Consider the following 27,917-nt stretch of genomic DNA (forward strand, 5'->3'; position numbering starts at 1 on the left):
GATGGCTGACCACTATAAGGTAGGGGATGTGGGTTCTTGTTATATGCTTTGCGGAAGTTTATTGTGCATCTTGCCATCAATGCTCTGCAAAGCTGTCATTTTCAGAGGAATAAAAAACAAATCAGCCCCTAAAGAATCCTAATGAGATACAATTGCGCTTGTCTGGTGTTATTGTGTTATGATGGAAGAAGTACTTTGCTCCTCTGGCACGAGTGCGACATTGCCTGTGAGAGTCGCTCTGCTGATTCTTTCCATTTTAATCCCATGTGTTTTTCAGCTGTGATAAGATATTGGAGCTCAAAGCAGGAAATGCTGGGCAAAGTCCTATGCCCTGTATTATACAGGAGATCAGCCTATAACATAGTAATGATCCTTTCTGGCCTAAACAGATGGATAGAATTTAAAAGATGAAGTGGAAGAAAAGGCGGTTTTCTACATTAATCTATGTACCAGTGTGAGGCCTCCCAAAGAACCTGTAAGAAATACTGGGATTTATATATTTTTCCCCTGAATGAGAATGAAAAGCCTCTGTCCTAAGTACCATATCTTCGTAAAGCACCTAAATTCAAGAAGTGAAAATATCAGATTCTGAGCACTAAGGGCCAGTTTTACAACACTATTTAGGCACCTTTAGGGACTTAGGATTTTGTAAATATCTAAATACCCCTAGGTGCCTATCCGCATTTTCAGGCGCCTAAATACCTTTGCAAATCTGGTCCTAAATTCCTGTCTCTGCCTTGTTGTAATACTTGGAAGCTCCATGGCTCTGAAATACAGAGCTGAATAAAATACTAAACCTGATTCTCTGTTCTCTACTTAACACCCCATGGTAGGCAACTGAAGGCCTCTGCACTGATAAATGACAGCTTTACATTTTCATCATCCACATCATTACTGGTGAATAATGAAACAGGGACCGTGATAATTTAAACCCAAGACAAGTTTCCAGAGAACAATCTATGAAAAAGGTAAATTCCTGGTGTTAATGGGCCTTTGCAACAAGGCATCAACATGTGGGAATTCCTGCAGCAAATCATATGAAAGTGGAGGGTGAGGAGGGCTTATGTTTAGTACATGAGGATTAATTTGTCAGACCTTATCATCAGCATGGTTTTGCCAGTAAAACACTGTTGCATCTGTGTGTTATTCTCCCAGCCCTATGCTTTGTATACTTTCATAAAATGTGTTATGGAAATGCAACAGATTTAAAATTATCATTGCATCCAGTGAACCACGTCTTGGGACATTCCCGCCTCCATTTGTTCTTGTCATGGTTGGAACTTTCCCAAACAAATAGCCAGCAATCAAGATTCTCTTGGTAGTGGATCCCAAATGCCCGCTGACCCCTTAACTTCCCAGCTCCTCACCCTCACATGCTCATTGGACTTTCAGCCCACGAACAACCTTCCGCTCACCATGGTGCAAAGGTGCTATAAAGCCAGCTTATCTGGTCACACCAGATTTCCTCCTGCTTAAGGACAAGTCCCAAGCAATGTAAAGCCAGCACAGTGATTCTATGCTTCCCTCCCCTTGAAGCAGTTGGTATAGGGAGCATTCCCGGAGATGTGGAAACACAACCAGAGTGACTCTACTCTCCAGCAACTCCTAGCTTCTAGGATATTCCCTTGGGCTCATGGGCAGCTAAGCATAATTTAGAGCAGCCCGAGGCTGCCGGAAACCAAACTAGACCTTGGTCAGCCACAAGACAGGGATCTGAAAGTGTGGCCTATCGCTGCCTTTACCCCACCAGTTCTGTGTTCAGTGTCGCTTGAACTGAGCAGAAAATTGTGCCCAAGGTTGTGCTTAATTCTAACAGCACTACGGTCGAGTTAGTTTATATTTCTGAAGAGCTTTTCAATTTATTGTCAGTAAACAAATATCTTGGATTTTACCACTGAAGCTGTAGTTTATAAAAAAAACCTCTCAGAAATAAATGTTAACAAGATGGCTCTGTAATAGCAACGTCCCGGTAATTAATAAATGCATATAAACATTATACAGACAAGATTGCTACAGTGTGTAACATGAAAAATAATCTTTTCCTTGGCACGTTTTCAGTGGGTTAGTGCTTAAAATTGTTTTGGATTCCAACACTTGTTTGAAAACAGGAAAATGGAATTAACTGAAGAAGTGCAATATATTATTTAATCTCTGATTCTAGTCAAGAGGGATGTAATCACTAGAGCAGACCTATTTATCTCCATCTCATTTCATCACCCAGTAATTTAAATCTGATTTCTGATCCTCAATCCGCTTATCAAGCGCTAAACAACATCATGAGACCCTGTCTCCACTGAAAATGATTTTTTGCTTTTCTTCCCCCTTGCGGACTGTCATGTCTTGCTCACTTTATCAATCAACTTGACATTATCTCTCTTTCACAGAGTGGATAGTTTATGTCATCAGATTTATGCAAAAAAAAACACACACACAAGTAGCTCTCATAGCACAAGAGAGCTCTTTGGAACTGGATGACACTCTTTATACACCCATCCTCCTCTCAAAGTTCAGTGTTTATCCCGGTGTGTGTCATATCCCCTGGTCTTTCATTTTCATCCATTTTTTTCCCTTTACACTTTATTTACAACATGTTACAGCACCACTGACAATTTTTTTAAGTTTATTACTTATCAATTTTTAATCAGATACAGAGGAGAATAAAACCCCAAAGGGTGGAGAGAAGTGACAGTCTGATATTTAAGAAACACATTACAAGAGAATGCTCTGAAATAAGATTTGCAATGAATACATGCGAATTGCAGCCCAAAGCTCATCTCATGACACACAAAACTCTATGATAAATGCACGAGCAGCAGGAGGATTAGATCTGTGCACTTCCTTGCTTTTATACCTTTTGCCCACTACAATATCTACCACCATGGACAGAAAATACCTTCTCCTGTAAACTTGCCTCCCATTCCCCGGCCAAAGCAAAGAAGGGTGTCAGACTTAAAAACAGATTATTGGCTTTTTTAGAGCATCTGAACCAGAATCTAATTGAACCTAACTCTGCTTTCGGACCCAATTTTAAGGCACTGACTCCTGCATTAGGAGCAGTGGGGAACTGCACTGCCCCTGAAGGTGCTCTGGGAGGCAATATGCTCACCTTTCATAGATTAATAGATGCCAAGGCCACCAAGGACCATTGTGATTTTCTACTCTGACTTCTTATATGACACAGACCATAAGACGCCCTCACAATAATTCCCAGCACAGATCTTTTAGAAAAACATCCAATCTTGATTTTAAAATGGCCAGTAACAGAGAATCCACCATGCCCCTTGGTAAATTGGTCCAATCATTAATTACCCTCTCAGTTAAAAATTTACACTTTATCTCCATTCTGATTTTGTCTGGCTTCAACTTCAAGCCATTGGATCATGCTTTCTCTGCTAGATTGAAAAGTCCATTATCAAATATTTGCTCCCCATGCAGGTACTTATAGACTGTGCCCAAGTCATCCCTTAACCGTCTCTTTGTTAAACTAAATAGATTCTTGAGTCTATCACTCTAAGGCATGTTTTCCAATCATTCTCATGGCTCTTCTCTGAACCCTCACCAATTTATCAACACCCATCTTGAGCTGAGGACACTAGAACTGAACACAGCATTTCAGCAGCGGTTGCACCACAGATACAAAAGACAGAGGTAAAATTACCTCTGTTCCCACTTGAGATTCTTCTGGTCATTCATTCAAGGATCTCATTAGCCCTTTTGGCCACAGTGTTGCACTTGAAGGGGTACAGTGGGCACTAACTAACATTTCTGCTGGGCGGTAAGGTGGGCAGTCTGGATCACGGCCCCGCCTCTGCCCTGCTCTTCTGGAGCTGGCTTGCTCTGCTGTGGGCAGTAATGAGGAGCAATGCTGACAGGCATGAGGATGAAATCACCCCTCTGCAGGGGGCCAGCACAAGCACCCTTTCAGTACTATTGTGAATGGGGCTTAAGTGACGGATGGCCTTGTAGAGGCCCTCTGCACAAGGTGTAGAATCTCAGCAGCTGTGCCTATCCCAGCAACGGAAGAGTAAGAGAAGCTGAGCCACTTTGCTTCCTTCTCTCCCACACACTCCCATCCTGGGCAAACCATAGTCTGGCCCTTAATGAAGATGGTATTATCAGGGAAATTAGTGATGTCCGCTTTCTTACCACAACCATCTGCTAGAGCCGCACCAAAAACATGTTGTTGGTTTTCTCCTCCCCTACCCTGTTGTCTGTTCCCGGCTTGATTTCACCATTTCACAATCCAGTTTTTCCTTGATCGGGCATAAAATAACCTTGCTAATACTATTTACTAGGTCACAAAACTCTTGTCTCAGAGTCCCCCTGTCACATTCCATGATAAAATACAGTGAGCAAAATGTAGTCGACTGTAAACATCAAATAGTTAGCATTCACTGCAAAATGCTAATATTTCAAGAATGCCATTTCTGTTCATGGCCTTTTGGCCAACTTAGCTAATGGACTGAGGCCAAGGAAATATTGAAAATAATTTCAGTCAGCACTTACCAATCATTTGTCAGTCTGGAATTTTGTACAGCTTTGGAGCAGCTAGCCAGGAAAGTGCACTGGAGCTATCAAAAACTAGTTTGGTGATGTTATTTAAGCAATCAGTCTATGCACGTTGCATAAACACGAGCTAAGCTGCAAAGTCCAAGACAAGGCAAACTAAAAATAAGGAGGGGAGGAGTTGAGGAGGTAAAGTGAGAGTTACAGAGGGTGCAGCAGCAGCTTGGTAAAGAGGTTTCCACTTTAAAGTCTTGTTGAAGTTTGACTGATACAAACACAAGTGTTTACTCAGATCATGTTTAAAACAGGAACATTTTACCGGTATGGCATTATCAGAAAAGTGTTCCTACCACTTCTACCAGAATAAGCTTTTTCCACCATCCCCAAGTGAAACAAACTATACTGGCAAAAGTAAGTTGGTATAACTGCACTGGGGACTTTTTACCAGCACAGCTGTGTTAGTAGGGATCATACCTCTTCACATCCTGGACCGACGTTGCTATGCCAGCAGATGTCTGTGCTGCACACACATCCTTAGATTGTAAGCTCTTTGGAGTAAGGACAACTTTTTGTTTCTGTGTTTGAACGGCACATAACAAAATGGGATCCCAGTCCAGGACTGGGGCTCCAAGGAGCGTTTACATTGTAAACAAGGAATACTAAGCATTTTGCATGATTGGGGCCAAGCTGAATATGCCACCCCAAATGTTTCTCTCTAGAACTGAGCATTTAGGCAGTACCATCCCTAGGCACTGAAATAAGTGGTCTGATTCTCAAAAGGTACTGAGCACCTAAATCTAGTCCATTAGGAGCCACTGAGTGCTCAGCACCTCTGAATGTCAACCCATTTATTAGGAGCCTAAATATGGTGCTGTACTTTAGGCATTCATGGCTAAATGTTGGCCTGGGAGCTCATCCTCCAATGGTGGGTGCATGTATGTGTTGCATTTTATTTTCTTCAGTTCAGAACACTGTTTTGAAACTTAGAAAATGTGTCAAGAAGCCCATGTTTCAGTCTGTGAAGTACTGTAGCCCCTGCACTTTATGCTGCCTAATACGGTCACTGCTAGAAATGGACAAAAAAATGGACTGGTTTTGCAAAACCAAAACCAGGTCTGGTTCTGATCCAGGTCCCAGCTAATCCAAATCCTCACATTTTGTGGGAGTTGGATAAATGCTTCTGGTTTTTGTCCCACCTATAGTCACTGTTCCGCTATTTAGGTAGAGTCTTCCCACTGGAGGAGGGCATGCTTTCATAGTAAACTATAGATCTCTGTTTAGTTTGGCACAAACTACGATGCAATTCAGTCAGATAAAAGGGATGTTTCTTGACACCAGCATAGCGGAGTTATTCATATGTTGCAGACTAATTATCTTGGCTCTTCATTTGGGGACTGAGGCATCACTTGGAGTAAACTGCATTTTGCTGATGCCAGCATTTTCACACTGTTTCAACAGAATGTCTGCCTTTGGGGGCTTTTTTTTGCATTTCCAATGGAAATAAGAAAAAAAAATCACACCCCTGTCATGGTATTACCAACAGAAATACCGCACAACTACTTTCTTCTGTAGTTCAGACACAGAAACATAGCATGGGGGCAGGCTGGTAAAAATTACAGTACTCTCTCTCTCTCTTCTTTGCCCAGTTCCATGAAATGATAAAAATCAAAGAGGTGAGCACAATGCAAGGAAGTCATTAAAATCTCCAAAAGAGAGGGCATTCCCAAACTCAGACAGCTCATCCTGACATGCAGCCACGCTGGGGAAATCTCTAAAAGGAAACTTCCAGCACAAATCAAGATATTGTTTTTTTAAGCAAGATAGTCTTAGAAATGTTGAAAAAATATTGAAAGGAACAATCACTCCGGGCAATGTGAACTTTCAGAAATCTAGCAACACCAACTCCAAATAGAACAGACTCTGAAGCCAGCAGGTTCCACTCTGTACAGCCACAACAGTTGGGATGAGAAACTCTCTGAATAATTTGAATTCTTTTGTTACAGCTAGATGAATTAGCAACAGAAAGATACATCCATATCTAGGTACACACACTTTGGGCCAGATACTCAGCTAGTGTAAATCACTGGTGCAATGTGATGTCAGTTGCACTATGCCAAATTAGTCTCTGCCTTTTTATTTCTTTAATTCTCAAAAAGAAGTAGGTTTTTTTGTTTGTTTGTTTTTTGGTTTTTTTGTTTTGGTTTGGTTTTTTTGGAGGGGGAGGAGGGAGAAAGGTATCTGAAAAGGACAACAAATGCCAGTGAGGATATATGGTGCATCTCATCTGAAGAGGGCCCCACCACTTCAAAAATGTCAAGTTTTCGAAGGAAACCCATCACCTCCATTGGTGACATTTACTCTATCATTTAAAAAAGCACAAATCAGAATGTTCCCAAAGTTACTGTTCATGTGAACTGTAATCACACGAGTCCAAACACTCCTGTGTTTTCAGATGGTGTCTAGTGTACCAACTGGACTTTGCAGAGGACATCTTTCAAGGGAACAAAGAAAGCCACAACACCTTCTGTGTGTGTGTGTGTGTGTGACATTGTAAAACAGTGGGGAATGGGTGTACAAAGCGGGGGCTGATTTACAAGAGGCAAGGTCTTTGCTCTTTCAAAGGTGTCCTGCAGTAGGTTCAATTGTATCTGCCACTGTCTGACATCCAACAAAGACCTCGTAGGACTCGATTTCTGGCTCTTCAGCAACACCTGGCACTAGGAAGGGCAAGGATGTAGCTGGGCTCTTTCTGGGGAGGCTAACATTGGAGCCTGAGTCCTCGTGTTCATTTCTTTACGCTGCCTCCAGCCACTGCCCGGGGCAGGAGGCATGAGGAAGGCTCATTGTGCTCTCTACATCCTGTGAAAAGCTAGACATAGCTGAGCCAATATTCTTCTGAAAAAAAGGGACTTGAGTTATTGGGGGGGGATATTTAGGCTGCAAAAATATTCCGAATCTAAGAGATGCACTAGGCCTGTCACTTCAGTGCAGAACTGAAAATGGGGTTCCCAGTCTCACCATTGTCCAACCTTTGAGCATGTCAGAAACTCACCACAGAGCTTCCCTTGAGATGCGTGAGACTACATTAGCAAGGGTGTAGGTGGAGTAGATGGCATATGGGAGTTTGCACAATGCAGGCTTTGAGTCCGTGCTGTTAGCTGATCATCTTCATGTGCAAAAGGTTACATTAAGTCTTTTAAATAAGATGATTTTTGCCAAGCGGGTCTTCAAGCAAACATAACAGGAGACAAAATCAAATGCAAAAACATAATGAAAATACCTTACGATGAGGATTGAGCCATTCCATACCAGAAGCCTTACCTGTGACCTACTTTATATACTAGTGACTTTCGTCATCACTCAAAGCAAAAAATAAAAGCAGGATATGTATTTCCATAGCTCTTATGAGGTCTCCTGCTGCCCTTTGAGAAGGCAGCCTTTAGGATTATGGGGAGAGATGCTGATGAAATAATGCAAAAGGTACATAAAAACTCAAGAAAATCTTCCCCCTACTTCTCAGACAACTCTTTCTTAAAATTCTAATATAACCATGACAGCAATGGACATCATTGGATCCACTGATATGTGGATGATGCCCCTGCAGGAAAATGAAAGTGGAAATCCCCAAAGGAAGATGTGTCAGATACCAGGTAATAGAAATGTTGATCCTGGAGTTAGTTGCCTGCTCATAATTTTTTTTTTCCTAGCGAGTACTGTTAAAGATTGCTATCCAGGAAGATAATGAATGTTGAGTGTGGCATCCATTCTTGTGCTGATGGATATCATTTCCAGTCTGATGAGAAGATTACCCTGCTGAACCCAACAATACATGCTTAATCTCCCCATTTAGAATCCACTGTCCTCCAGGGGTTGTCACTTTTCTGAAAGAATGCAAGATTACTGCAGCAAACTAAAAACGGACAGCTGCATTTCACTTCTAAAAGCAGCACTTGGGAGAGGCTCTTTGACCAAAAGCAAAATGCCAAGGAAATCTGTTGACAGCTTCACCCGCTATCAATTAGGTATTCTTTGGTTTACAGAAATAGATGTCAGGGCTAGAAATATTCAGACAGTTGCAAAGAGCCTGATCCAAGCCCACTGAAGTCAGTGGAAAGAGTCTTATTGATTTCCATGGATTTTGGATCAGACTATAGGCTAGTATTTGTTAAGGGGGAAATTCATCCCTGTGCCGCACAAGGCCTATGCAACACTTAAGTGCCACTTGAAATTGAAGTTCATTCTAAGGCCCTTATTCAATATCCAGTGGGCTACGCATGTAAGTGCTACTCATGAGTATTGGTACCCAAATCAGGCGCTCCACAGCGATTTCCATCCTTCCACACAGCAGTGATTTGCAGAACACTGCACTACGAGTCATAGGCGCCAACTCTGTGGGTGCTCTGGGCTGAGCACCCACTGGCAACCCCCCTGATGAGCTCCTCCCTCTCCCCCAGCACCTCCCGCACACTGCGATCAGCTGTTCCATGGCATGCAGGAGGGAGGGGGAGAAGTGAGGGTGGGGGCACACTCAGGAGAGGGGATGGAATGGGGTGGGGTGGAGCAGGGGCAGGAAGAGGCAGGTGGAGTGGGGGTGGGGCCTGGGCAGAGCCGGGGTCGAGCACCCCCTGACATATTAGAAAGTTGGCACCTCTGCTACAAATTCCATAACAATGACTGGTCCCCTCATCAGTAAAGGTCGTATTGTAAAATCTAACTTTTTCTGCTGCGTGGTGTTGTCCCAAATATTCTGGGTTGTACGAACTTCAGCGAGAGGTGTCAGACAGACAGCTCTGGAGGGTGAAGTCCTCTATCCACAGAAGAGCTGCAACATGGGCACTGGCAATACAAAGCTTCTCTCTTCACCCCATAACGTGGTCAGCACTGAAGAGATCTGCCCTACAGATTCACTCTCCTTTCCACCGAGAAGCCAAGGACTGAGTAGAGACTAGCTACTCTCTATTCCTGGGGGAAGAGAGAGAGAGAGTGTGTGTGTGTGTGTGTGTGTGTGTGTGTGTGTGTGTGTGTGTGTGTGTGTCCTTTTCCTTCTCCATCTTATTTCGTCTCTTTCCTATCCTTCTCCTTTGGCCTTCAGTCTAATCAAAGACTGGCTTAGCTGATCAAGGCTGTATATTTTGCAATGCTTCTCTGAGTCGGTGACCAGAGAGGCCACTAAAAGGAATGTCCAAAACAGCCCAATGCTGGTAGAAGTTTGCCAGGTCTCGGAGTGGCTGATGAGATTCTATGTAGTGCCTGTGGTTTTCCAGCCGTGAGGTTGCAGGTGACACTCAATACCAGAGATAGAAAATGTAGCTTCTATCTTCACTGTTATTTTCTTTCCCCCTTTGTGTGTGTGTCTTGTTTTATCTTCCAGGAAGCGGAATCAGACTTCAACAATATGAGCTCCAGCTCATCCCAACTCACTTCTCCTTTCCCCAGAAAGGACAGGAATTACCATCTCAAAGACTGTCAAGCCATTTTTCCTTACAAAACCTCTCTCCAGTTAAAGGGAAAGGAAACCTAGGATGTGGTTTAAACAAAAGCCTAAATTCATACTTTATATTTGAAATGCGTCAATGCTTTTTCCATCTTTTCTGTATCTTTAATAAATGGTATTTTTGCTATGGTACTAAGCAGACCTGAGGTCTCAGTATATCAAACCCTGAACCTTGATTTAATGCTGGACAGTGCAGGGTCATGTTAAAACTTTTGACCTTTTGGGTCAAATTAAAATAAAACAACAGGTCACCTGGGAAGCCTGTAGCAGAGCCAGGAATCAAATCGGAATTGTCTGAGTTCCAGTCCAAGGCCCCCAAACCTTCCTCCCTCCCCAGAACTGTCTTCACTAGAAATACTGGGCACATTAATGACTGGGTGACTCCAGCGGCACACCTCACAAGGGTGTCACGGGTGCCAACCACCATCCACGAAGTAAAACCTGCTCCCCATCATGTTTCATTGCTACCATGCTCAGTTCATTCAGATGAATGCTGAAGATGAGCTTCCTTTCCATTCTGGCCGAAGATTTAACTTATCAAGCAGGTCCAGGCTCCAGCCACACCAGCCTTCTAGTGCAACAGAAGAAACTGCTTACATCCCCTTCATATTTGCATGAGCCTGCTGTTTTTGAGTTTTTGGGTTTTTTTTAAAAGGAAAAAGCTGTAAAGGTTATAAAAAATAGATCAGGCAAAGAGGAAACAACCCTGCTTGGTTAGGACTTTGGTCAATGAGATGTGAGGCTGTATCATTTATTGCAGATAGCTCACTTATAAAAAATGACGCTGTCAATGGAAAATGAATAAAATAAGTCTGTATTTTCACAAGCTTTTCCCAACGGCTTTAGAAGAAGGTCACCTTGATATTGTGGGAAAGAGCATGATTTCAGCCTCGTGCTACACAGACTGATACACTGTCATTGGCCATTTGTATGTTAAATGAGATTCAGTCATTCAGAACGCCTCCCTTCCTTTGAGAAAGAACAGGTTTGGGTTTTTTTCGGATCCTGAAACACGATATGCAAAAGCTACGCATTAATCAGTTAATCTGTAATTTCTTCTGGCTCCCAACAATACACAAGTCTATTCACATACAATCACATTCCACAACGCGAAAGTGCACATTTGTGGAAAACTACACCAGAGGCTATATTTCACATTATAAAAAGACCAAATTAATGTTGAATTACTCCCTAGTGGTAGCACACCCACGCATCCAAAGTGAAGTCTTTGTCAAACTCTAGCCTACGTGTACTAAGCGCCTATTGTTATTTAAAATGAATAAACACTACAGAAAATAGGAACAAGGTTTTTTCCTCCCATTTCTGCTCATAAAAAAAATTTCCAGCAGAGAACTCTGTCTTTGTAAAGGGATCCTATTGTTAAATGGAGTTTCCTTTCGCACCTTAGTACTTAGAGAGCCAGGACTTCACATTGTGGCTACATTTCTATTTGGTAGCAGTGTAATAAAACACAAACAACACTGAATAAAACATTAAGACATAGGAGGAGCTAAGTGGAACAAAGGGCTAAAGCATATTGTGCACTAACTATGTCTGACTCATGGAAATACAAAGGGCTCACAATTCTAATTAGTAAAATGCACAGTTATGACTTAGATCATTAGACAGAGCCTCCTGCCTGTCTGCTAGTCTGTATTATCAGAGCTGGTTTTTAGCATTGCAGGGCCCTCTGGTGGAACTGAAAGGCTGCTGGCATGTACGCTTTGACTAAAGCACCTCCAGCTTGGAAGGTTTTGAGATGGTAATTCCTGTCCTTTCTGGGGAAAGGAGAAGTGAGCTGGGATGAGCTGGAGCTCATATTGTTAAAGTCTCATTCCGTTTCCTGGAAGATAAAACAAGACACACACACACAAAAGGGGAAAGAAAAGAACAGTGAAGATAGAAGCTACATTTTCTATCTCTGATGTTGAGTTTCACCTGCAACCTCACTGCTGGAAAACCACAGGCACTGCACAGGGTCTTATCAGCCACTCCGAGACCTAGCAAACTTGTAGCAGCATTCAGCTGTTTCGGGCATTGCTTTTAGTGGCCTCTCTGGTCACCAACTCAGAGAAGCATTGCAAAATATACAGCCTTGATCAGCTAAGCAGTAGGGTTCTTGCCAGAAATCTGCATTATTGGTGGCATTGCATTGCATTGCATTGCATGGCTGCATTTTTTGGAATCTAAGGTGTTGTTCAAACAAACACACAGGGTGAAGTCCAGGCGCCAGTGAAGTCAAATGAGAGTTTTGCCACTGACTTCAACAAGAGCAGGATTTCACCCATGAAGTTGACAGTCCTCATGGCTGTGAAAAGCCGTGACTGCGCTGAACCGTTGTCTTGAGTCTGCAGCAAGAAAGTCTGAAACAAAAATGTGATCAAGAGAGGAGAACGTCCCTCACTGATCTTACTAGGAAGATAAATTTAAATTTCAGTTTTAGTGACAATGACATTCCAATTTCATAGGAACGAGAAGGAATCTTGGCATAGCAAACACTGTTAGACGTATGCACTGAAACACAACTTGCAGTTTTGTACCTAAGGAATGACCCTTTCTGTTTTTTGCCCTTCTGGTTACAAAGATTTCATTTGTTCTGCAGGCTGCCACTCGGCTCCCTAATCTACCCCACCATCATCCAGTCCCTGACACACACACACACACACACACACACACACACACACACACACACACTTCACTCTCAGCCTCTTACTGTGCTGCTACACTACTCTTGTCCCTGCTTCTGATCAGATTCCCAATACCATACCCCACTTTACTTATGTAATATTTCCCCACCACAACACACACACACACACCCATTAACTCCTCACAGCAGTTAGGCTGTCAGCCGTAGGCTGTTATCCTGTACTCAACTAACTACTAGAGAGGGGGACTGTAGTGAGGCAGTGTGGCTCCCCTCCGCCCCAGAGGAGAAAGAGCCCAGCCGGAGGTCAGAGTGGGCGGAGCTAGGGAGCTCTGAGCCCACCCCTCAAAAGGTCAGGCGGCGACCCGGAACTATAAAGGCCGGTCCTCAGCGCTCAGTAGGGCCCCAGCCGCCGGAGAGAGCAGACGTCCCGAGGGGAGCTCGAGACTGGGAGGCTCCTGTGGCCCAAGGCAGCCGCCCAGACTGGCCAGAGCTACCCAGCGCCTGCTACCCGGAGGAGCTGCTGGAGTTACCCAGCGCCCGCCACCCAGAGGAGCTGCCGGAGCTACCCGGCGCCCGCCACCCAGAGGAGCTGCCGGAGCTACCTGGCGCCCGCCACCCAGAGGAGCTGCCGGAGCTACCCCGGCGCCCGCCACCCGGAGGAGCTGCCGGAGCTACCCCGGCGCCCGCCACCCAGAGGAGCTGCCGGAGTTACCCAGCGCCCGCTACCCGGAGGAGCTGCCGGAGTTACCCAGCGCCCGCCACCCAGAGGAGCTGCCGGAGCTACCCAGTGCCCGCCACCCAGAGGAGCTGCCGGAGTTACCCAGCGCCCGCCACCCAGAGGAGCTGCCGGAGTTACCCAGCGCCCGCCACCCAGAGGAGCTGCCGGAGTTACCCGGCGCCCGCTACCCGGAGGAGCTGCTGGAGCTACCCCACGCCCGCTACCCGGAGGAGCTGCCGGAGCTACCCCGGCGCCCGCTACCCGGAGGAGCTGCCGGAGCTACCCCGGCGCCCGCTACCCGGAGGAGCTGCCGGAGTTACCCAGCGCCCGCCACCCAGAGGAGCTGCCGGAGCTACCCCGGCGCCCGCTACCCGGCACCCGCTACCCGGAGGAGCTGCTGGAGCTGCCAACCAGCCCATGCTCCTGGACCCTGCAGAAGCCGACGTCAGGACCCAGTAGGGTCCGGGGGGAGTACGGAAGTAGCCTGGGGGCAGCTGACCCCAGGCTGGCTGCAGCATTACCGGAGCCTATGTCAGTGTGTTGCAGCCAGGATCCCCACTGACTAAGCAGCGCATCTTCAGGGCTGGGACGCAATGGAGTGGAAGGGCCTGCGTCCCCCCTGCCACCCAACTCCGAGGTGGCAGACTCCCCTTCTCCCTGGCCTGAGGAGGCCAAAGCCTATCATTACTGCTCAGCCCTGCCTGAGGGCCTGAGCCTCCTGACCCAGTGTTTGTTGCCCTGCCCTGACCTAGGGCCGGGCTCATAACTGTTGTTACGGCTCAGCCCTGCCTGAGGGCCTGAGCCTCCTGACCCGGCAGGGAAGCCGGGGCCAGACATAACCACAGTGCAGCCGACTACCGCAAGGGCTACCGAGGGAGATCCCAGCCGGACTATTTTCCCAGACCCCTCGGTGTGTAGTGAGCAGGCGTGGCTCCCCTCCACCCTGGAGAGGGTCGAGCCCTGGTGAACTCTTGTCCAGGGACAGTACATACTTTACTGGTGTATTTCACTAGCTTTTGCCAGGCTGATGACAGTTTCTTCAGCTTTCGTTTGTGGAACAGAAAGAGGCAGAGCCGCCCGGGGTGGGGGCAAGTGGGGCAATTTGCCCCAGGCCCCGCAAGCCCTGGCCCAGCAGCAGTCCAGGTCTTCGGCAGCATTTTGGCGGCAGGGGGCCCTTCAATCGCTCCGTGTCTTCGGCGGTGGGGGGGCGTTCAGTGCTACCGAAGACCAGGAGCGACTGAAGGGCCCCCCACCGCCGAAATGCCGAAGACCTGGACCGCCGCCGGCTGAGTACAAGCACCACAGCCCCGCTTTGCCCCATGTCCCCTGAATCCTCTGGGCAACCCTGGAAAAAGGGTCCATTAAAGATAGGATTTTCCAAACATTCTCTTCTGGTGCTGCAGACAGTCTGCAAGTCCACCAACGGTAACTCTTCACTTCCTGCCCATACACATACAACACTTGCACACAATAAATGACAGGAGATTTCCCCAGATGGCGGACGATGGACTTAATTTGATGGTCCCACTGCTAGGCGGAGCTAACAACGCCCAGGAAAGCACTGTGAGAAGGGGCGAGGGAAAGCATGTTTGAAAAAGACACTTCTTTCCCTAAGCCCAGCAAGCAAGGAGGGAGAGCAGCAGCAGGGAAAGTCTTTGTTTTCGATGTGAAATGCACTCCTGTATTATTCATTAAGATTGTTTTTATACAAACCGAGCCGGTACATAGATCTGTCTTCCCTATTCAAGCATCGCTTAAAGAATGCACAGTAGAACAGTGGTGGAATCCCGGAAAATGGTCATCAATATGGGTGCAATCCTGCCCCGTCAGAGTTTGCAAATGAAAGGTGGCCCTTGCATTCACTATAAATCGTGGTTCTTATGTAAACCATACAGAGCAGGGCGCTGCTTTAAGGAGTCGCTAGAGAAGGTTGTGGGCTTCAAAGCACGGATTTTTCTGTTGCCCTCTGAGGGGATGTCACCAAGTAAGAGGGTTGGAACTGACAATATAGGAGGGTTTTCATCCACATCATCATTCTGAGCCACTGCTTTCCACTCTTGAGCCCACTCCCCAACCTGCAGAGCCGTGCATGTACCACACTTCCATAGCTGAAAGGTCAGTACCCTGAGTACTCAATAGCAGACTCTTGAGAGGGAGTGAACTCTATCTAAGGTGCAGAAGTCATTCTTACCATAGGCATGGACTCCGTGGGTGCTCCGGGGCTGGAGCACCCATGGGGAAAAATTGACAGGTGCTCTGCACCCACCGGCAGTGCCATGCCCCGCCACAACTCACCTCCGTCTCCTCCCTGAGCGCGCCACTGCATCCTGCTTCTCCCCCCTCTCTCTCAGCACTTGCACTGCGAAACCCCTGTTTCGCGCGCCAAGCTTAGGAGGGAGAGTGGAGGAGGAGGAATGCAGCGCGCTTGCGGGAGGAGGCAGGGCCGGGTGGGGATTTGCGGGGGGTCCAATGGGGCAGGGAGGTATGGAGTTAGGGCGGGGACTTTGGGGCAAGGGTGAAGTGGAAGCGGGGCCGGGGACGCAAGCACCTACCAGTGCAGAAAAAAGTTGATGCCTGTGATTCTGACCATCCCTTCATGTGATGGCAAGAACCAGGAGGCCCTGAGCACCCCAGTATGTCATTGACCAGGGATCCAGCAAGGCACCAACTTATCCCTACCAACCGCTGCCTTCCCCTGTGTTGTACTGCATCTATGCAGTGGTAGCGAGGCATCCAGGCCAACAGTCAAGTTCTTGTTTAAAATCACAAAGAGCTGAGCAGATTCAAACCCAATATAGGAGCTGGGGCAAAGCAGCAAGATTCAGTCAGATTTTCACCCTGTTCTAAATAACAAGGATTTGGTTTGGTGCATTATAAATAGGGCCCTTTGCAAAACTTGGATCCAGATTCAAAGTCACACATCCTCCTTGCCCAGATCTGTGGGTCTGATCCTGATCCATCTCTAGACAAAATCTCTTTCACATTCTGTAACCAAACCAGTATCCAGTCACCTGTCATTCCAAAAATCCAATTTTGGGGGGGTGGGAGTAGGTGTGGCGGGGGGGGAGAGAAAGAGATGGAAGAAGAACCGCAGCCCTTTCCCCTCTTGTGGGGTGGGGTGAACAGACATAGCAGTCCCTTTGCCCGTCCTGAATACAGAGGCTGCAGTTATTCCTAGCCATGGTGCAGGGCAGGAAAGGCAAGCCACAAAGGTGTGAAACAAGTGTAACAGAGTGGAGAATCCAGCCCAACAACTACTTTCGGGAGGCTTGTTTGGGGGATATAAACTATCCAACGAGAGTGCTACTAAAAATTATGTCATTCAGGGATGGTCTAGGTCCACTGGGTCCTCTTCTTACCAAATCTGTGTGGCTATTCCTTATAACCCTATTCTCCTCTAGGTGCTTACAAATTGATTACTGCAACAAATTACAAAACAGCTTTGCAGAAGCAGCAGTGGCAGGTGACCCTGTTCCTAACAAGTGGCTCAAACTATGAACCCTTCTCTCTGGCATTCACAACCCAATAGATTCTAAATGGGTATTAAATACATGCATTTGGCTTGTTCTTACCCAGTCAAGTATTATTTAGTCACAGTATCCAACCACTTGCAAACAGACCCAGGTTGGGAGCATTTCAGGTAGCTACCGTAGCAAAGGAATAAGGCATAGCGTGAAGAAAGCCAAACCTACTCAGTTGGCTTGTGACAGAGGCAGCACACAAAAAAATAAACAAATAATTGACCTGCAAATCTTGCCTATAAATTAGCTGTTACCTGAAAAAATATTTATTCTACACATCCTAACTTGTCATCTATGACCGCTAAACAAAGATGGAAATGAGACTTTACTTGTACTAAAAGTGGCCCCACCCCATTCCAGCACAGTATAGGAATGATATTTCTTCCTGTTCAGTGCTTATTTATCTCTGTTTTAAAGCACGTTTTCGAAATGTATGTCAACCAGATTACACTATTTTAATTACAAATGAGCCCAAGCCTCTATACTGGGGTCAAGATCAGGATCTCAGATCTCAAGTTTGAATGCACTGTATCTTGACAGTCTGTTCTGTGTTGCTGCCTTCCAGCAGCGAAGGATGTTTTGCAAAACAAAGGGAGACAGAGAAGTGGGGTAGTACAGAAAGTGCAAAGATTAACCCTTAGCTTTTCTAGTCTTTGTATTACTGTAGTGTCTACATCCTTTCTCTCAGACAAGATGTTTCAGGGCACCTCCACTTTGACAGCATTCCGTCCATCAGAAGCCAGCAATCAGCAGAGTCACTCCTGCAAGAGCTGTATTGGTGAAACAGCTGCAGAACTTTGTATTCTTTATGGCCCAGACCAACACCAGTGAGATCAATGGGAGTCTCTCCTTGCATCAGGGTCTTAAAAGAGAAAAAAAACTATCGGGGTTTTCCAGTTTGAATCCTACCAGCCCCTGGCATTAGGGGTTAATCAACTTCCTTAGTAATAATACTGGTATTTGGATCTATGTTTTCACAAGTGATCAGTGCTTTGGGGACTTGAGATACCTTAAGGGGCCTGATTTTCAGCGGTGGAAGCTCAGCACTTTCTGAAAATCAGGCCCTTTTAAGGTATTTCAAACTGGGCACCCCAAACCACTAGTCTCTTTTGAAAAGCTAGACCCCTAGGGGATACTATGAACATGTTGTATTGCTACCTGTTTAGTGGGCATAAGCATTTATCAGAATGTGTGCAACCTCTCCTTCTTGGAGTCTACCAAGACCAAGCTCTATGGACTCCTGTTAAAGTGAGACTATTGTTAAAGGGATACTGTGAACATTACTACCTACTTGCAAAAGGTTCCTCTTACACTATCACTTCTAAAAAACACTGGTGCTGTTTTGGGGCTGGAGGGAGAAGGTACAAACTCCTCAGAAGTTGCTGAAACTAAAGAAAAGTTCTTTGGGAGCAGAATGTGGGGAAGGAAGGTCTAATCTGTGAGTCTCTCATCGTTGATCATTCCTGGTGAACAGTGAACCTGAACACAAAACACTGATGGTGTCCAGTTAATAAGCAAAACAGTGCCATTTTAATGTTGGCTCAGATTTCCATTGTAATGTCACTAGTAGTGAGACATATTTCTTATCTCCCCATGTCAACGACACACTGCAGCTGTTTGACTGAGGGAGGAAGGAAGATTTCTGCATTGAGATGAAAGTTTGAATTTGTTCTTACGTCCTCTGAGTGCCTCCAGGGTTAACACTTTCTCCCAGCCACTTTGAAAGCGACATGCTGACAGCAGGAGATGTTTTCCTAGATCTCCACCCAAGAACTGGGTCATTAATTCTGTACTAAGAGATAAGTTTAATCACTTAAATATACAACTTTATATAAAACAAAGGTCAAATTCCAGTTGAATGGGAGCTCTGCCTGAGTACGCACCACAGATTTTGGCCTAATTTATCATAAGAAGCAAAAGTTTAAGAGTCTATTAGTTGTATGTGTCTTGGATCTACCTAGGAGTGATCTACTTAAGCAGATTTACGCAATTTTCAAGTAGGTTGCTTAAACTCTACAATAGCTGCTTGATACAGAGAGTTTTTTTGTCAACTCAGAATATGCAATTAAGTATTCTGACATGTAAAGTGAAAAGAATACCATCATTTGCACTGTTTCATAAACACCCATCATGCATACACATAATAGATGTTCTCTTCCTGTCACAGATATTTCCCTTGGGATTGTATGTAAAGTGCAGTTTAAAAGGCATGAAAAAACTAATTTTTACAAGGCTGTGATTGAATTCTTGGTTGAATGACAACGTCTATAGAAGCGTGTTTTCCAACTGCTAATTTTGTTGCATTCAAGAAAGAAAATCCAACTATGGTGTCAGATCAGGAACCCGCTGCTCAGGAATGACCGTTTTCAGGAAGGGCCTCGCTCAATTGTCTGCATCCAATCCTTCCTCGGTCAACATGCAATTGTCTGTAACCAATCTTTCCCCTGTAAGGTGTGACTCGGGCCATTTCCACGGAGGAAGAAAAGGACTATCTAGGAGACAAGGGTAGCACTAGATCATCCTCTGATGTTCAATTAACTGGAGTAGTGCTGAAACTTTTTAGCCATGTGCAGAACGTTTTACAGTGTATCTTACCTAATTAGAATGTCATCTATCAGCTGGTGCAAGCAGCAGCAACCAAGCTCCTCCAGCACATGTACTAAGCTATCACTTCCGTTTCAGATCAGATTTACATCAAACTATAAATATTAGGCCACAGCTTCAGCTAGTATAAATCAGTTCATTCCTACTGATGTGACTGGAGCTATGTCAGTTTTCCCCAGCAAATATCTGTCCTAAAATAACTAATGTTTACCGTTTCTTTGCTGTTTAATTTCCCATAAATCCTACTACTCAAAGCATCAAAGTGAGCCTGAGACCTTTTCTGTACAACAGAAAGGTTAAATTGCAATAGCTCATGAATCAATCAGTGTGCTCAATGTTTTCAAGTTGCAAAAGCAGTGCCAGGTAACACATAGCAGCCTGATAAAGATGATTCACAATGTTGGAGAGCCCCAAGTGATAACTGAGTGGCGGCTGAATGTTCGTTATTTATAGTACAAATCCAAGTTAGTGCTTTGTGCAACTCTTCAAGATGCAACAATGCTGATTAGCATGAGCATGTCAACAAATACAGCAGCTGTACGGAGTTCATATGGGACCCCGGTTGATGGAACTTGTTTTAAATAGTTTGGCAAGACCATAGGGATCCTTTAGCTTTCACCTGGACAAGTCACGGGAAGAGGCAAGGTAGAACATCAACATATTGTTTCACCTGAAAGATAGAACCTCTAACAAATGAAGCTCTGCTTTCTAGTACTGAACAGCAGAGTTAGCTAGGGTGACCAGATGTCCCGATTTTATAGGGACACTCCTGATATTTGGGGCTTTTTCTTATATAGACTCCTATTACCTCCCAACCCCCTGTCCCGATTTTCACACTTGCTGTCTGGTCACCCTCGTGTTAGCACTGGGAATGAGTCCAAGTCTGGGCATCAGGCTTGAGCCAGACTTGAGGTTCTCATCTAGAGAGAAGAGTGCTACCATCTAACATCTCAAGAAAGCAACTTCCTCTTCTGATTCAATCATATCTTTTCACTGTTTGCCTCAACATCCATGCTAGAGAAATGGCTAATATACAGTAAGGATTAATTTAACAAGAAGGGTATGGGTAATTTAATGGAAGGACTGACTCGGGTAGCACTAAGGGCCTGATCCAATGGGAATCTTTCCATTAATAAGGGCCTACATTAACAGGAAGAAGAAGTTAAAGCTATGTTTCAGAACAGAAACTATATGTACAACTGGTTAAGATTTAAAAAAGAAAAGGAAAAGGATAAGAACAAGTACCAAAAATCCTAGCAGCTGTGAAATTGCTCCAAAACTGCCTTGTGAACGGCACTGCATAAAATTACAACTCTTCTTTTCGCTGTTATTTTAACCTTTCACACTGATTATAACCATTGTCAACAGCTTCATCAATTATCCATGGCTAAAAAGTGGACTCTAACATTCTGCAAGTGTTATTAATTGGTCTCAGTGGCATGTAATGAGTTTAAAAGCTCCTACCTGTGTGCCCTCGGGGATGGTGGCTAGAGGCGGACAACAATTTACAGCACACCATTAACACATAGACCAGAAAGAGCCAGTGAGATAGAAGCATCGATTTGGCACAGAATCTCATCCTGTAGGCAGAAAAGAAAGCAGCTGAGTGAAAGAACAATATAACTAGGGAACAGTGTAAAAATGCTGCTAAAAAGAGGAAAGCTGAAAAGAGGCTGACGAGTGACTGAAATGGTTTATTACCAGGTAATACTGACAAAAATCAAATTCACACTTGGGCTGGGATCAATTCCTTGCCAACTGTGGTTCATAATTAGAAGCGCTGCAGTGGTGATTGACACACCCATGCATGTTCTTATGTGACTTCATTAGGTTCTGTGAATCTGAGGTTTAAAAGTAAGACCCTTGCACGTTCACATACTCAAAGCAACATTCAATTTAAATATATACAGACTGAATCTTACTTTGAGCGGGTAAGGGTCTTAAACTGGACCCAGGTCAGATTCAGCAACAGAACAGGAAAATCCCTCTAATAATTTTCAGGACAGATTTTCAAAACAAAGCTCAGCTCCTGTTTAGGCACCTAAGTTTTTACAACGGCTCAGCACCGAGAATAATGGGGGCTGCTGGGGGCTGAGCCCGGGTGGAAATCTGGCCGCAATCTGCTTTGCGAGCATTGCCTACCACATCAAGGTTGGGGAACTGCTCCTCCCAGCACTGCTGCAATATAAAGGGCAGATTCCCGTATTCTCATTCATGCTGAGTAGCAACTCATTCCATTCCACAGCTCATTCCGTGGAAATCAATGGGACTATTAGAGGAGTAAGAAACATTGCCACGTAAGGGTGGCAGAATCAGGCCCAGTGGAAGGCAGTGTTAGAGCTCAGGTCTTCTCGGCTTTCGTTCCTCTGCCATGGCTTCCACAGTAGCATTCATCATGTGGAAAGGTAATGTGATCATTTTCTTAAATTGAATTATGATGATGTATTATTTATACAAAGTACCCAAGAGTGCGCTTTGCACTTGTACCCTTAGATTCCATCTTTTCAGCAAATGCTGTACGCAAGAAAGTCTCAAATAAAAATAGTTTATGGATGTGCATAAATTTGAACTAAATACTGTTTTCATAGCAGCGACTCCTGATCTGCAGTTAACCAGCATGCTAGGATTTGGAAAAGTCTACCTTGAGCATTCTTACTGATACCAAAAAACGAACAAAAACAAAACTATATGGCATTTTTTTATTTTTTTTGTTGTTGTTGTTGTTGCAGATTTCAGTTCAGCTTTCCCGATGCAATTGCAAGGGAGCTCGCTTGCTTGATTATGAAGTACCTCAAACTGTTAGGCTAATCAGATCGTGCAAGTGGGTGAACATTCTGAACGTTTACAAAAAATATAAAGAGGAAACCTCACAAAATGTTCACCTCTACTGTAACGGCTTCAGGAAGCATTTCCATTTGATTTTAAAAACATTTAAAATACATACACCATCAAAAACCAGATCTCATGTTTTCTCATCTAGAACGGCTTGCCTCTCTTTCCTTTCCTGCATTATAAAGTACTTTCCTTCTCCGCTTGTTCATTAGTGGCAATATTGGTACTGCCCAAACAGCTCACAGGAGCACTTTGTAATATCACAAATTATCAGGCTAAGATCCTGTTGTAAATATATTTTAGCAACACCCATTATCTTATGATTGAGGAAAAAAATACATTGGTGAAGAAAACAGCAACACTGGCACATGTTCAGCTGTCCTTGCAGTGTCTTCCTCTCCCTGTAAATTTATTTTATAAAGCATCTTTGTTGTACGGTGACTATTTAAAAAGTAAATGGTGTCTATTGATTTGAGAAAATAGTGCTGTACTTAAAGCAGCCAGACAAGATTTTTAAATCTTCTTTAAAGGAAAAGAGATATCTGCCTATCACAAGCAACTACCTGCCTCTAGAAGCTGGTGTGTGATTATGCAGTGCAAACAAAGCTGTAATGGGGGAAAACACACAGGGCCTGAATCCCATTTACACTAAGCCCCTTTTACACTCTTACAATGGTGTAAAGGAGTCTTGGTGTAAATGAGGATCAGACCCGCAAAATGGAGGTTCACATTGGGCCATGCGCTGGAAGCACTCCACATGAGGAACTCATTCAGGACTGGGCCAGCTGTTAACTTGGAGGAGCTCCATTTCAGCAGATCAGTCTCAGCTCGAGTCACCTCTCATTTAAACCAGTCCGAAATCCAGCAACTCCATTAAAGTGAATCTGTTGTAAGTGGGACTATCAATGTTTTCGGCTAGGGCCTGGTCCTGGTTGAAGTCTATGGCAATCAGGGGGAAAAAAAATAATAGTAACCTACCCAGCTAGGCTTTGGAATCTGTTTACCTCTGCCAAGATGACTATGGGCCAGATCCTCCTCTCATTTATCCCCATTGTCTTCAAAGGGGAATCACGGCCTAACCGAGAGCAGAATTTCACCTTAATACTTCCCTTGCTTCACATGCCCCTGAATGCACGATCTGGAGCCCATGATTAACACGGAGTTTAGTAATGCACATAAAATATGCAGCTTGGATATATGCTGTTATTCTTGTCATCAACATCATTCAATTGTTCTGAGCATAAATGTTGGAAACAGACCAAACTATCTGCTGCGAACCCAATTCAGACCTCAGTTTCCCTGGTGTAAATCTGAAGGAACGCTACTGAAGCCAGTGGTGTTCCTTTAGATACACAGCAGTGAAATTAAAAGCAGAGTTAGACCTTTAGAATTTAAACATTTGGAGCCTGATTTTCAGAACTGCTGGGCCTCCACAACTCCAGGCAAAGTTAAGGGGAGCCTCCAACATCTGAAAATTGGGCACAAGGAGGCAGATTTTTGAAAAATTTTAATACCTCGCTTGGACAGCTAAATAATGTTCAAAAGTGCTCTGGGCCCAGCAGCTCCCTTTGTTCTCACTGAGGGAGGAGGCCAATTCTCCATTGTTCTCAATAGAAGCTGCCGGGTGCTGAGCGTTTTTGAAAATCTAGCCCTTATTTAGGTGCTTAAATGGAAGTTGAGCTCTTTTAAAAATCTGGCTCCAATTAGGAGAGCTGGACTCTGCTGAAAATCTGACCCCAGCAACCTGCCACATTTTCGGCAGTGCAGGGAGGAGCAGTTTGCTTCCCATGGTATCGTGCAATTGTCCTCTAAAAAAGGCAACAGTTCTTAAACGTACTGATCTATAGGGAGGAGCCTGGGCTGTAGACATGAATATGGTCAGAGGAGTGAATCCAGGATTTCAGTTCAAGGCCCTCTCATAATAAATAATAATAATTGGAGATATACCTATCACCTAGAACTGGAAGGGACCTTGAAAGATTATCGAGTCCAGCCCCTGCCTTCACTAGCAGGACCAATATTAGACAAACTCATTCACTAAGGCCTGGCCTACACATAGGGTATGTCTATACCACCTGCCAGATCAGCGGCTAGCGTTCGATGTATCAGGGATCGATTTATCACGTCTCATCTGGATGCGATAAATCGATACACTAATCGACACCCGTACTCCACCTCGGCAGGAGGAGTAAGTGGAGTCAACGGGGGAGCTGTGGCAGTCAACTCGCTGCCATGAGGACGGCCAGGTAAGTCGAACTAAGATACTTCAACTTCAGCTACGCGAATAGCATAGCTGAAGTTGTGTATCTTAGTTCAAACCCCCTGCTAGTGTAGCCCAGGCCATAGTTTTTGTACAAGTATAACTATTTTGTTTAGGGAGTTCATCTTTTACTAATATAGTTGTGCTGGTACAACCCGTATTATGGATGCAATTATACTGGTATTAAAGACACCGTATACCAGAATAGCTTATTCCTATTATCATATAGAAACAGCTGTACCAATAGAAAGCACCTTTATACTGGTATAAATGCATTGACACTAGGAGGTGTTGTACCAATTTAACTATAACTGTGTAGTTAAAGCACTACAACCTTTGCATGAAGAAGAAAATGATTAAGGTGGTGTCTACAACTCACTAGTGTAAAGACAGCAATGTTTTTCTTTTAAAAGAGAGAGAAAACTGAAGTTAGATGGACACTATGTGATAGGAGGTGAGCATTTCCCCACATTTAGCAGCAGGTGATATCAGCAGGATAACACTCTCAGAAATATTATATTTGCACACATTCATTCGCCTGTTCCCTCGGACAGATTCAAATGGACATTACTGCTAACCAGAATGGCAAATCTTCATTGCCAATTCCAAAGATAAAAAGTTGTCTTACCTTGGGGACTTTGCAAGAATTTTGTTCCAGTCAAACACAATTATTTCAGTGCGATTTTCACAGTTATTCCAAATTCCCATTTGCAGCTACAAACAAGCATTTCTGCATTTCAGAAATTTTCCTTTGCTCTGGGGACCTGCAGAGGAAACCAGATTAAACAGCAATTAGAGTTTGCAATGGTGATGTTTAATAGATTTCTGTCAACAAAATCATTGTTTTACAGTGCCATCTACAGTGCAATGAGTGTCACAAGGCAGCAAAGTATTGGAGAGCTAGTTAAACTGTTTTCAAGTATACAGAGAAAACATCACAAGGCAGTTTTGAAAGATCATTGGATTAACTCTATGCAGAGATCATTCCATTCAAAAATAATAAATGTGGTGAATACAGTATTTGATCATATATGTAGTGACTTATATCCATAAGGCTGCCCAGCCACTAAGCAAGTTCTAGGGATTGAGAATGGCTCCATACCCTACTGGGACCTAGGAATGGCATTATCATCCCATGATCACATGAAACTCATAGACTCATAGACTCATAGGTCAGAAGGGACCAATCTGATCATCTAGTCTGACCTCCTGCACAAGGCAGGCCACAGAAGCCCACCCATCCAATTTTATACAACTCCTATCCCAGGACCGAGTTATTGAAATCCTCAAAAATGGTTTGAAGACCTCAAGCTGCAGAGACACCACCAGCAAGCGACCCGTGCCCCACGCTGCAGGGGAAGGCGAAAAACCTCCAGGGCACCTGCCAATCCGCCCTGGAGGAAAATTCCTTCCCGACCCCAAATATGGCGATCAGCTAAACCCTGAGCATGTGGGCAAGAGTCACCAGCCAGCACCCAAGAAGGAGTTCTCCGCAGCAACTCAGTACCCATCGCATGCAACATCTCCCCGCAGACCACTGAGCAGACCTGTCTGGTGGTAATTCAAGATCAATTGCCCAAATTAACGATCCTATCATAACATCCCCTCCATATACTTATCAAGCTTTGTCTTAAAGCCAGGAAAGTCTTTTGCCCCTACTACTTCCCTCGGAAGGCTATTCCAGAACTTCACTCCCCTAATGGTCAGAAACCTTCGTCTAATTTCAAGTCTAAACTTCCTAATATCCAGTTTATACCCATTCGTCCTCGTGGCTACATTAGTACTAAGCTTAAATAATTCCTCTCCCTCCCTAACGTTAACCCCCTTGATATATTTATATAGTGCGAGCATATCCCCCCTCAGCCTTCTTTTGGCCAGGCTAAACAAGCCAAGCTCTTTGAGTCTCCTTTCATAAGGCAGTTTTTCCATTCCTCGGATCATCCTCGTAGCCCGTCTCTGAACCTGTTCCAGTTTGAATTCATCCTTCTTGAACATGGGACACCAGAACTGCACACAGTATTCCAGATGGGGTCTCACCAACGCCGTATACAACGGTACTAACACCTCCTTATCCTTGCAGGAAATACCCCGCCTGATGCATCCCAAAATCGCATTTGCTTTTTTAACAGCCGTATCACATTGGCGACTCATAGTCATCCTGCTATCAACCAGTACCCCAAGGTCCTTCTCCTCCTCCGTCGCTTCCAACTGATGCGCCCCCAACGTATATCCAAAATTCTTATTATTAATTCCTAAATGCATGACCTTGCACTTTTCACTGTTGTATTTCATCCTATTCCTATTACTCCAGTTTACAAGGTGGTTCAGATCTTCTTGAATAGTATCCCTGTCCTTCTCCGTGTTAGCAATACCCCCCAGCTTCGTGTCATCCGCGAACTTTATTAGCACATTCCCGCTCTTTGTGCCAAGGTCAGTAATAAAAAGGTTAAATAAGATCGGTCCCAAAACCGATCCTTGAGGGACTCCACTGGTGACCTCCTTCCAGTCCGACAGTTCACCTTTCAATACGACCCTCTGGAGTCTCCCCTTTAACCAGTTCCTTATCCACCTTACAACTTTCATATTCACTCCCAGCTTTTCCAATTTAACTAACAGCTCCCCGTGCGGAACCGTGTCGAACGCCTTACTGAAATCTAGGTAAATTATATCTACCGCATTTCCTTTATCTAAGTAATCCGTCACCTTCTCAAAGAAGGAGATCAGATTGGTTTGGCACGATCTACCTTTAGTAAATCCATGTTGCAATTCGTCCCAATTACCATTGACCTCTATGTCCTTAACTACTTTCTCCCTTAAAATTTTTTCCAAGACCTTACATACTACAGACGTCAAGCTAACAGGCCTATAATTACCCGGATCACTCTTATTCCCTTTCTTAAAAATAGGAACTACATTAGCAATCCTCCAGTCATACGGCACAACACCCGAGATAATCGATTGCTTAAAAATTCTCGCTAACGGGCTCGCAATTTCACGCGCCAGTTCCTTTAATATCCTCGGGTGGAGATTATCCGGGCCCTCCGACTTCGACCCATCAAGTTGTTCAAGTACGGCCTCTACCTCAGTTGCAGTAATATCCACTTCCATATCCACATTCCCGTTTATCATCCCTCCATCATCGCAAGGTTCCTCACTAGTCTTATTAAAAACCGAGGCAAAGTACTTGTTTAGATGCTGGGCCATGCCTAGGTTATCCTTAACCTCCATTCCATCCTCAGTGTATAGCGGCCCCACTTCTTCTTTCTTTGTTTTCTTCTTATTTATGTGGCTGTAGAACCTTTTACTATTGGTTTTGATTCCCTTCGCAAGTTCCA

General features: G+C 44.6%; 1 protein-coding gene across 2 annotated transcripts in view; it reads right to left on the reverse strand.

The window, feature by feature from the left end:
* TAFA4 (TAFA chemokine like family member 4) overlaps nucleotides 1–27,917 on the reverse strand; it is a 109,019-nt gene that overhangs the window by 46,406 nt on the left and 34,696 nt on the right. For both annotated transcript variants that reach the window (XM_050957585.1, XM_050957586.1), the window contains exons 2-3: nucleotides 25,211–25,346; nucleotides 20,955–21,070 (exon numbers count right to left, since the gene is read on the reverse strand). In XM_050957585.1, the coding sequence (XP_050813542.1) occupies nucleotides 20,955–21,070; nucleotides 25,211–25,290 (196 nt within the window). In that variant the 5' untranslated portion in view covers nucleotides 25,291–25,346. The remainder of the gene's footprint in view (nucleotides 1–20,954; nucleotides 21,071–25,210; nucleotides 25,347–27,917) is intronic.

This window comes from Gopherus flavomarginatus, chromosome 6 (genome assembly GCF_025201925.1).
Source record: "Gopherus flavomarginatus isolate rGopFla2 chromosome 6, rGopFla2.mat.asm, whole genome shotgun sequence".
NCBI classification, from domain to species: domain Eukaryota; kingdom Metazoa; phylum Chordata; order Testudines; family Testudinidae; genus Gopherus; species Gopherus flavomarginatus.